This window comes from Schistocerca cancellata, chromosome 10 (genome assembly GCF_023864275.1).
Source record: "Schistocerca cancellata isolate TAMUIC-IGC-003103 chromosome 10, iqSchCanc2.1, whole genome shotgun sequence".
In the NCBI taxonomy this organism is placed as follows: domain Eukaryota; kingdom Metazoa; phylum Arthropoda; class Insecta; order Orthoptera; family Acrididae; genus Schistocerca; species Schistocerca cancellata.
Window position 1 is genome coordinate 222,536,469 of NC_064635.1, and position 12,243 is coordinate 222,548,711.

At 38.4% G+C, this 12,243-nt stretch overlaps 1 protein-coding gene across 1 annotated transcript in view; it reads left to right on the forward strand.

Annotated features, from left to right (window-relative positions):
• LOC126106416 (replication protein A 70 kDa DNA-binding subunit-like) overlaps window positions 1–12,243 on the forward strand; it is a 77,216-nt gene that overhangs the window by 4,196 nt on the left and 60,777 nt on the right. Inside the window, exons 4-5 of the mRNA XM_049912692.1 lie at window positions 5,727–5,899; window positions 10,296–10,416. Coding sequence (XP_049768649.1) covers window positions 5,727–5,899; window positions 10,296–10,416 — 294 coding nt within the window. The remainder of the gene's footprint in view (window positions 1–5,726; window positions 5,900–10,295; window positions 10,417–12,243) is intronic.

A 12,243-nucleotide genomic window follows, 5' to 3' on the forward strand; every position in this document is an offset into this window, starting at 1 on the left:
TATACCTACAGATGTATTTATTTCTATTCTAGTATTCATCTAGTATATGGAAGAAGTTGTCAAGGAGATATGATTTCAATTTATTTTTGAAACAGTTACTACTGTCTGTCGGACATTCTATTTCTTCCGATGATTTATCGGAAAGTTTTACAGGAGCATATTTTACCCCTTTCTCGATATGTCTTTCTACCTTCTGGTATTATAATAATGAATGTCACTCTTGCTTTTAAACTGGCCCATACTGTTGAGAAAAAATGTCACTACTGAGTAAATGTACTGTGAGGCTGTTTTAAGAATTCCTAACCTTTTAAACAGGTGCCTACAAGATGTGTAACTGAGCCCCACACATTATTCTAACCACTTTCTTTTGAGCAGTGAATGCTTTTTGTCTTAGTGCTGAGTTACCCCAAAATATTATTCCATATAACATCGGAGAGTGAAAATATGCAAGGTATGACAGCTTGCTAATTTCGGGTCGACAGAAGTGTCCGATCCCACACGTCGGCTTTGACCTGTGACATAAAGGTGTTGTTGTGTGTGATGTCATGAGGGCGCGGAGTTTGGTTTGTGAGTGTGGCGTTTTTGTTGGTGTCGTGTTGTGGTTTGTTGTGCTCTCTGGTGGTGCGTTCAGGGTTTTCGTTTGTGTGGTGTAATGGGCTCAGTTTGCTTTTGCTCATTATCCAGAATTGTTCGAGTGTCGGTTGTGTTTGTAGTGGAATTCGTTTCAGTGAGTTAATGATTTTGTGTGAAGGTTAATTTAGTGTTGTTCGCTGCACATCGTGTGGTAATTTTAGTAAAATTAATCGGTTGTTGTTTTTGTTCAGGAATGGATATGACGGATAAAATTAACAGTGTGCAGGTCAAGGGAAGTGTTCGATCCCAGAGTGTGGCTGTGTATGTTGATATTGGTATCGGGAGATGTTTTTGAGCTATATAGGCCAAGGCAAGTGTTTGATCCTAATTTATGGGATCGGGAGATGCTGTTGAGGTATATAGGTCAAGGGAAGTGTCCGATTCCAGATGATATTGTGTTTAGTGGTATTTGGGGAGTTTTGTGATGTCAGTTTTTCTCGTGGTTTTGTATGGTGGTGGGTGTCTAAATTTGTTTATATTTAGTTTGCCCCCACCCAAAAACGCCCCATTTCCCGCTCTTGTCCCGTTAGTGTCATTAGGCTTTTTGTGGAAAGTGTGTTTGTTTTTCGATGTATTTTCGTCCTCATGTGTACGTACCGGCTTTATATGTGCCATATTGGAATTGTGGTTTATGGTCATTTCTGCCATATTTGTGACCTCGTGGGTCAAAGCAGACGGGCGGGATTCCATATTGATTTTATTTTATTGACAAAGTTGTTAATTTCGTCTCTAATATACAATTTTCTTGATTTGCTGACAACTTTTCTCAGTATGTTACAATAATTTTTATAGTGTAAAATTACTTCTGGGCCTTTACTAATTCTTGGTGTCTCATACAATTTTCTTATCCTTTCTGAAGACACTTTAATACCTATATTAATCCAAGGTTTCTTTGAAAACTGTTTTGTGTTACAGTTAGTAATTTTTTGAGGGCAACAGTGTTCAAAAAGGGATATAAATTTATCAATAAATTAGCATTTGGCTGATTATATACATCTCCCCACTTTTACTTAATGGTTTCTGAACTGTACACGCTGTTGGGTTTTGTAAGTCAATCAGTTGTGCATCATGGTCTGAAAATCTATTTATGACAGGGAAAGCATGTGCTAGTTTTACATCCTCCTGCTGTACAAATACATTATATATTAGAGTGCTACTGTCTTGAGCTATACGTGTAGGGAAGACGATCACTAATTCTAAGTTATTAATAACACATTAAGTTATTAATAACACATTAAGTTATTAATAACACATTAAGTTATTAATAACACATTAAGTTATTAATAACACATTTTTCCTATCATAATTGCCTAGAAAGTCTACATTCAAATCACCTCAGATTAATAACTTCTTCTCTTTGTCTGACAGACAGCATAATAGGGAGTCAAGCTTTTTATGAATAGCTCCCAATCTTTTAATGGGTACTTACACACTGTTGCTAACAGCCCTATGAGCTTAAAACCAGAAAAATGCAGAAAACTCATTTATAAGGCTTGTTTAATTCTGTGAAATTTGAGTTTCTTCCAGTGTATAAAATGTTCGAATAACTTTTGATACTGCAGCTTTGTTATACCCTTGATAATCGATACTTCAAGAGGTGCATGCTGCACATCATTTTCAAGACACAAATGCAATGGGAAGTCACTGTGCAAGGAAGTTTAAAACATCAGTATGTAAGCATTAGTGTTTAACACTGTTCTTTTCATTTCAAATATTTATAAATATTAAAACGAGTTGTTGTTGTGGTCTTTAGTCCTGAGACTGGTTTGATGCCACTCTCCATGCTACTCTATCCTGTGCAAGCATCTTCATCTCCCAGTACCTACTGCAACCTACATCCTTCTGAATCTGCTTAGTGTATTCATCTCTTGGTCTCCCCCTACGATTTTTACCCTCCACGCTGCCCTCCAATACTAAATTGGTGATCCCTTGATGCCTCAGAACATGTCCTACCAATCGATCCCTTCTTCTGGTCAAGTTGTGCCACAAACTTCTCTTCTCCCCAATCCTATTCAATACTTCCTCATTAGTTATGTGATCTACCCATCTAATCTTCAGCATTCTTCTGTAGCACCACATTTCGAAAGCTTCTATTCTCTTCTTGTCCAAACTATTTACCGTCCATGTTTCACTTCCATACATGGCTGCACTCCATACAAATACTTTCAGAAATGACTTCCTGACACTTTAAATCTATACTCGATGTTTACAAATTTCTCTTCTTCAGAAACGCTTTCCTTGCCATTGCCAGTCTACATTTTATATCCTCTCTACTTCGACCATCATCAGTTATTTTGCTCCCCAAATAGCAAAACTCCTGTACTACTTTAAGTGTCTCATTTCCTAATCTAATACCCTCAACATCACCCGACTTAATTCGACTACATTCCATTATCCTCGTTTTGCTTTTGTTGATGTTCATCTTATATCCTCCCTTCAAGACACCATCCATTCCGTTCAACTGCTCTTCCAAGTCCTTTGCTGTCTCTGACAGAATTACAATGTCATCGGCGAACCTCAACGTTTTTATTTCTTCTCCATGGATTTTAATACCTACTCCGAATTGTTCTTTTGTTTTCTTTACTGCTTGCTCAATATACAGATTGAATAACACCGGGGAGAGGCTACAACCCTGTCTTACTCCCTTCCCAACCACTGCTTCCCTTTCATGTCCCTCGACTCGTATTACTACCATCTGGTTTCTGTACAAATTGTAAATAGCCTTTCACTCCCTGTATTTTACCCCTGCCACCTTTAGAATTTGAAAGAGTATTCCAGTCAACATTGTCAAAAGCCTTCTCCAAGTCTAAAATAGTTTTTCCATTCGTCTGTAAAGAATTCGTGTTAGTATTTTGCAGCTGTGGCTTATTAAACTGATAGTTCGGTAATTTTCACATCTGTCAACACCTGCTTTCTTTGGGATTGGAATTATTATATTCTTCTTGAAGAGTGAGGGTATTTCGCCTGTTTCATACATCTTGCTCACCAGATGGTACAATTTTGTCAGGACTGGCTCTCCCAAGACCGTCAGTAGTTCCAATGGAATGTTGTCTACTCTGGGGGCCTTGTTTCGACTCAGGTCTTTCAGTGCTCTGTCAAACTCTTGCAGTATCGTATCTCCCATTTCATCTTCATCTACATCCTCTTCCATTTCCATAATATTGTCCTCAAGTGCATCACCCTTGTATAGACCCTCCATATACTCCTTCCACCTTTCTGCTTTCCCTTCTTTGCTTAGAACTGGGTTTACATCTGAGCTCTTCATATTCATACAAGTGGTTCTCTGATCGCCAAAGGTCTCTTTAATTTTCCTGTAGGCAGTATCTATCTTACCCCTAGTGAGATAAGCCTCTACATCATTACATTTGTCCTCTAGCCATCCCTGCTTAGCCATTTTGCACTTCCTGTTGATTTCATTTTTGAGACGTTTGTATTCCTTTTTGCCTGCTTCATTTACTGCATTTTTATATTTTCTCCTTTCATCAATTAAATTCAATATTTCTTCTGTTACCCAAGGATTTCTACTAGCCCTCGTCTTTTTACCTACTTGATCCTCTGCTGCCTTCACTACTTCATCCCTCAAAGCTACCCATTCTTCTTCTACTGTATTTCTTTCCCCCATTCCTGTCAATTGTTCCCTTATGCTCTCCCTGAAACTCTGTGCAACCTGTGGTTCTTTCAGTTTATCCAGGTCCCATCTCCTTAAATTCCCACCTTTTTGCAGTTTCTTCAGTTTTAATCTACAGTCCATAACCAATAGATTGTGATCAGAGTCCACATCTGCCCCTGGAAATGTCTTACAATTTAAAACCTGGTTCCTAAATCTCTGTCTTACCATTATATAATCTATCTGATACCTTTTAGTATCTCCAGGGTTCTTCCATGTATACAACCTTCTATCATGATTCTTAAACCAAGTGTTAGCTATGATTAAGTTGTGCTCTGTGCAAAATTCTACCAGGTGGCTTCCTCTTTCATTTCTTAGCCCCAATCCATATTCACCTACTACGTTTCCTTCTCTCCCTTTTCCTACACGCGAATTCCAGTCACCCATGACTTAAATTTTCGTCTCCCTTCACTATCTGGATAGTTTCTTTTATTTCATCATGCATTTCTTCAATTTCTTCGTCATCTGCAGAGCTAGTTGGCATATAAACTTGTACTACTGTAGTAGGCGTGGGCTTCGTGTCTATCTGGGCCACAATAATGCGTTCACTATGCTGTTTGTAGTAGCTTACCCGCATTCCTATTTTCCTATTCATTATTAAACCTACTCCTGGATTACCCCTATTTTACTTTGTGTTTATAACCCTGTAGTCACCTGACCAGAAGTCTTGTTCCTCCTGCCACCGAACTTCACTAATTCCCACTATATCTAACTTTAACCTATCCATTTCCCGTTTCAAATTTTCTAACCTACCTGCCCGTTTAAGGGATCTGACATTCCACGCTCCGATCCATAGAACGCCAGTTTTCTTTCTCCTGATAATGACATCCTCTTGAGTAGTCCCTGCCCGGAGATCCGAATGGGGGACTATTTTACCTCCAGAATATTTTACCCAAGAGGATGCCATCATCATTTAATCATACAGTAAAGCTGCATGCCCTCGGGAAAAATTACGGCTGTAGGTTCCCCTTGCTTTCAGCCGTTCGCAGTACCAGCACAGCAAGGCCGTTTTGGTTATTGTTACAAGGCCAGATCAGTCAATCATCCAGACTGTTGCCCTTGCAACTACTGAAAAGGCTGCTGCCCCTCTTCAGGAACCACACGTTTGTCTGGCCTCTCAACAGATCCCTCCGTACCTACGGCTATCTGTATCGCTGAGGCACGCAAGCCTCCCCACCAACGGCTAGGTCCGTGGTTCATGGGGGGGGATTAAAACGAGTACTAAGCTGGTAATTTGCACTCAATTTTCATGCAGTAATCAGTATTTGTAGTTGCTGGAAGTGTGAAGGCTATAATGCAGTGTTTTTATATATAAAATACAGGTTACGTATACATTCTGTGCATAACTTTTTATTAGTCTCTAGCCCTCTTATTTCAGTAATATGAGATACCCAAATTTAGTAGCTGTTGCAAATGTGTGTTACAGACGTGTCATGATAATCCTCGACCTGACGATACTGGCAAAGGGTACAGAGGTGGGCATGAAGATTGGCAATCCTGTGGCCTTTCCAGATGGTGGCTCCAGTGCAGCAGCAACGCCTGCTCCCACAAAGCCAGCGGTAGCGTCTCCTGCACAGTCGAGGCCACAGGCAAATGGCAGTAAGTACATAGTTAAAAACCTGTTGCTATGCTGTGTGAGAGGTAGAGGTCCCATATGCTAACAGTGTGTGTAGAGTGTAACTAGGTTTCCTATATTATAAGCTGGTGTATGGATTTTGAAACTGTGGGTACTTCATACGCCAACTGTGGATAATCATATTTTCAGTATCTTACCAGTTGAAACATGTAGGCACTCTATTTGACTCTGTGTGTGTGTGTGTGTGTGTGTGTGTGTGTGTGTGTGTGTGTGTGTGTGTGTGTGTAACATAAGCTGTTGTTTAATGTGTTTTGAGCTGTGACGGGATCACAAGAATGTGTGGACAGTTGTTTAAAAGTATCAATGACGGATCTGTGCAGACATGTTTCATAGCAGTACATTGAAGTACTTGTGCCAAAGCTAGGGTTTTCGTATTATCGGAACCAGATTTGGGACATTTTCAACATAAATCACAATAATTTAGGACAAATGAGTAAAAAGTGGGGTACAGTACAATTACTATCAATATAGGCTTGGTAATAATTCATTTTCACATGTTTCTACTGTACTGCTGATGAGAGGGGTTAAAACAGTATTGCATACATAATTTGGGTTCAAATATAAGTAAATTTTTTTTTTTTTTTTTTTTTTTTGAGAAGATCGTACAGACTCAATGGTCTTCAAGTAGTACTTTTTAGTGGTGTTATTCACTCTAAAAGTTTGCGTATGTTAAGTATCAAACTAGAAGTCCATATGAGGGGAGCTAACAAATTTGGTTTTTATCATTGTCAGAGTAATTTGAGGGGTATTGTTTTAACTCTGTCCATAAAGCTTTAATAACTGAAATTACTTATTAGATAGGTGCATTGGAACCTGCAATAGCTAGTGAAAATTCACCAATATGTAGTTGTCAGTTTTCGATCTTGAAGCGCTAATCTGAAGTGCAGCTTTATGTTTGCTACACATTGTGTATCACGTCAGTCAGTGTTTCCTCGACGTGCTAAATTTTGAACCACAAACCGTACACTCAACAATGTCAGTGTGTTTTTAATCGAAGATTCTTGCCGTGACTTAATGTGTAGTTTGCGTTTTCCCATGATTAATGCAGGAAGATAAAGATCCAGTTTGTTAGTCACTGGAAACGTTACTGCTGTAAAATAGATTGATGCTATCACCAACTGCTACATAATCGCGTATACAAACAATGATCCAATACTGTAAAATGCTTTTTTATTTCAGTCTCTGATCACAATATGAACTCTGTAGACATTGACCGGTTTGTCTGTAATGACCATCCTCACATCTAAAATAAAAATACATCTAGTGAGCAGTGTCTTTTAACATAAAACAGCAATATGTATCACAATATACTGTCATGCAACCAGGGAAATGTACAGATAAAATATGGTATAACATACCTTTTTTACACCATGTCTTAAAGTGATACGGCCATAGTGGCATCGTCAAAACATAGATTTAAGATATGGTGTAGAATAGGCCACATCATGATTATTGCCAACCAGCCACTGAAGTACAGTAGCATCCAGGAACCTGTTTGCCTACACCCTCCCTGGATGTTGCTAGTGTGGGCTTGCTTATACGTAGTCATCATTTACGCAAAAACATAATCTGATAAAAGCACATTAGATAAAATGCATGTAGCAGACTTATTAAAATTGACAACTGTCATAGAATCCAATTGTGATGCATTAAAAGATGAATGCTCCATGTAAAATATTAAAAGGAAATGTATGAAGAGTATAGGTCCGACACTTTCTTTCTTTTTTTTTTTATTGTGAATTTACGGTCAATAATTAATATAGCGTAATACATTGCCAGTGGCAACCTATAAATTGCTTATGAAAGATAAAATGTCTATATGATAGCTGAAAAAAGACAGATCAATGAACAGCGCCCTCTGTTGGGTCGGCCGCTAGGATCTTATGTAGACGCGCACCGATCGTAAGAACTTAACCAATAGAGGGCTTTACATACATCGTGACATGTCTCCCACAGAAAACGTTCAAACAACGTATAAGCATTCAATAAATAAAATTATATAGTTCGGTTTTACATTCCATGAGTAGATAGGAGATAATCTGTTACAGGATTAGAGTGATTACTGTGTGGAAGTAAGGCAAAATGCCTTCTGTTTTCAACATAACTCACCAAGTAAAGCTAGGTATAAATATCCGAAGCATTATTTGGTTATCGTAGTATGTTATCAAATAAAGCAAAGTAGGCATTGGGTACAAAATCAGTCTGTCCATTGAGTACCCTAGTGGGCTCATGCCTTTTGGCTTTGTAAATTTCCAACTCCTCCAACAAGCCTAAAGCGCAACCCTTCTCTGCCCTGTGTGAAATACGTATACAACTCTCGATATTGTCTACAGTGTGGCTGGTTTGTGCTAAATGCATTCCTAATGCAGTTTTGTTATGTGCTTGCAAATGCTCCCTGAATCTAATTTTAAAAGAGCGGCGAGTTTGACTGATGTAAAACTTGTCACAACTACTACAAATGATTTTGTAAACCCCATGCAGTTGTTTACAAGATCACAATATCTCTTGCGTTTCTGAAAGAATCGATGTATTACTTCAAATTTGACAACAAATGTAGTTTAGTTTTTTCGTGAGAGTGGAGAATAATGCCAACATGAGGAAAACTAAGTACTGTGTTAGGGTAGGTGGTTATAGTTTAGAAATAAAAAGCATAACTGAGACGAACATCTTGGAAGTATTGCTATACCCAAAGAGTGTTTGGAGACATAGGGACTCGTGTTGCAAATTAGGACTGTTCTGGGAAAAATTGCGACAAATGGGAACCCCAGCCAAAGCTTGAGGTGATTTTATCATGCAATTTTAGTGTGTGTTTAGAAAAATAACGTCATAATTCTGAAGATTCACAATGCATCTTTCACACAAAAAAATTGCATATGATGTACAGCAGAAATCAGATTTGAACAATACCTGTACTTTTCATTGCCATCACCAACTGTAACCCAAACTGTCAACTGCCAACCCAGCCTAGACCTCAGTCTAAGCAATGGATCAGCCTGTCAGACTAACCTACGTTAAAAAAAAAAAAAAAAAAAAAAAAAATCTTTGTTTAATCACTTTTTGCACGCGTATGTCGCACCACATTTATTAACAGGCGAAAGCTTTATCAGTTTGTTAAGCTGACCCAGTTGACAATATTTGTTTTTCCTTGTGTATGATTTTTGGACCTGTAGGTTGTCTCAAAGGTGAGAGTTAGATTGTAAATTGCCGAAGCTAAAGAATGTAATGTCATGAGATTAACTAAAATTCTTGTTATGTTTATATTTTATGAATATTAACAGTTGCAGACAGGCACAATGAAAAGACTTCTAAATACGCAAGGAAGAAGCAATCTGGGTGGCTGGGGGCAAGGAAGAAGCTGAGAGGGGGAGGATAGCAGGGTAAGGGTGGGGAATAGTAAAGTGTTGCTGGTGGGGCATACAGGGATGAGGTAGAGAGAGGGTAGGGCAACTATATGCAATAAGGAGTTACACAGAGGGGAGGGGGGAACAGTATCCAGGTGGATGGATATGTGTGTGTGTGCGCGCGAGTGTATACCCGTCCTTTTTTCCCCATAAGGTAAGTCTTTCCGCTCCTGGGACTGGAATGACTCCTTACCCTCTCCCTTAAAACCCACATCCTTTCGTCTTTCCCTCTCCTTCCCTCTTTCCTGATGAGGCAACAGTTTGTTGCGAAAGCTTGAATTTTGTGTGTATGTTTGTGTTCGTTTGTGTGTCTGTCGACCTGCCAGCACTTTCATTTGGTAAGTCACATCATCTTTGTTTTTAGGTATAAATGATATAATTTTTAATTTACAACACAACCAGTTAAACAGCAATGAAACTGAAAGATAGTAGTTTACAAGACTAATGTTTTTATTAACATGTCGAGTGGAATTATTTTTAAATGTGTTCAGAAAATAAGAAAAACATATTAATGTATGTAATATCAGTAACAAAAGAAATCTGTATTCTAATGAGATGTTTTAGCTTTCAGAAGCTTTTTGTTTGAGAAGTTGAATAGAACTGTAAATTTTTTCATTAGAAGTTAACTGATGATTGAGAAATGTGGGTAATATATGGATAAGTTCCTTACTGCAGAATGTTAAACATTGTCAAATATACCCTGGTATGAGGTAATGTTCTGTTCTGACTCGTGATTAATTTGAGAACTACCAAAATGCCAACAGGAGCTCTAAATTGCAGTAGCTACTGCAGAATAGTTTAAAACCAGTGGCGTGAATGCTGGAACGAGAAAAAAAATCTGACACAACTTGAATTGCTTATCATTGGGACATTAGCCATTTTACAGTGGTAAATCACAAATTGTATGCTCTGAAGAGACATATTATTTCTTTTTTAAAATATGTGGCTATGTTTCCAGCTATGGCATCTGCCCCCACTCAGCTGACACGACCACAAGTGCGAAATAATGCTGCTCAACTTTCATCTCCAGCTGACGGGCACATCTTCCCAATTGCAAGTCTCAGCCCATACCAGAACAAGTGAGTACATCAGTATCTTTTTTTCACTTAAGATAGAGACTGATGATACCATTTACTATAATGTTTGACTAGTGGTGTTTACTCATATTGCAATTAATCTCTCAAGATGGAGATTTTCAGTTCACTGAGATAGTGGCACAATTGGGATCTCATTTTCTCAAAGTGTACAAAACAACATGCTTGTTGATTACATCTTGCCTCAAATCATCAGAGACAACTGTATAGGGTCACTATTATTTTCTGTATATGTACATGATGTAAAGGACAGGGTGAGCAGCAGTCTGCACTTGCTGTGATGAATGGCAGTTGGCTTTAAATGTAGAAAAACTTAAATTAATGTAGATGAGTAGGAAAAACAAATCTGTAATATTTGGAGACAGCATTAGTAGTGTCCTTGACACACATGTATCATTTAAATATCTTAGTGTAACATTGGAAAGTGATACGAAATGTGGAGTGAGCATCTGAGGATTGTGGTGGGTGGTTTCTTCGGAGAATTTTAGGAAAGTGTGGTTCATCTCTAAAGGAGATGGCATATAAGACTCTAATTGACCTACTCTTGAGTGTTGCTCATGTGTTTGGGATCTGTGCAAGGTCAGATTAAAGGAAGATAACGAAGCAGTCCAGAGACAGACTGCTAGATTTATTCTGGGTGTGTTCGAACAACATCAAAGTGTTATGGAGGTGCTTTGAGAACTCAAATGGGAATTCCTGGGGGGGGGGGGGGGGGGGGGGGGGGGGAAGAGACATTTTTTTTTTCAAGGAAGATTATTGAGAAAATTTAGAGAACTGGCATTTGAAGTTGACTGCAGAATGATCCTGCTGCTTCCAACACATAAGGACTGCGAAGATGAGAGCCATATAGACAGTCGTTTTTCTGTCACTATATCTGTGATTGGAACAGGAAAAGAAATGGCTCGTAGTGGTACAGTGTACCCTCTGCCACCCACTGTATAGTGGCTTGCAGAGTATGTATATAGTTTAGCTGACCACCTCTTGGCCTCCAATGAAGATGTTAAGTATGCAACAGGGTGTGTCAAGTCTTTGGGGTCAAATTTGTCTATTTCACTTGGCTAAGTGTGACATCCTATGACTATAGTTCCACTGTGAACACTGCTTGACTCTGTTTAATTGCTTCCAGAATGTCTTTTTCAGCCTTGTTGTTGTTCTTGGCAATTTTTTTTTAAATGCTCATAGAGTTCATCACACTCACAAATTTACTATTCGGTTACAGAGTTTGTAGCAATTTTCTTGCCCTTCTGCTATGGTTTGCTGATTTCAGTGACATCAGTATGTACTGTTTGTATATTCCCTTCTACTTCCTTTTTTTCCTCTCTTCCGTAAAGGTGTACTCTGTTTTCTTTGGTCATAGCTGTGGCCATTTATTTTAGTTTTGTAGTCGTGATTCCAACTCAAAATTTTTTCTTATTTGTTCCCGATTTGCCACTTTTGTCTACAGAGTCTTCAGACTTCAGAAATACTGATAATGAAATTTCTTTAGAATCTTTTTTCTCTTTGTTGTTGCAGATCCCTTTCATCCTTTCTTTGGAACCATTATACTTCCTGTTCTTTTATTAATTTTTTTTTTCCGATGTGCCTCCCATTCTTACTCTTTCTCCGTTGTTCCTCCATTCTTCCTATCTTCTTAAGAAAAGTGCCTCCTTGTCTGTCTCCTCTTTTTGTTGATCTTACATGATTCTGAATAATAATAATAATAATAGTAATAGTAAATGATACCACAAATGCCTGAAGTGATAATTTTGCAACATGAAGTCACCCAAGCAATTAGTTCTACTCACAATTGGAAAGCCCTTGGAAAAGATAAAA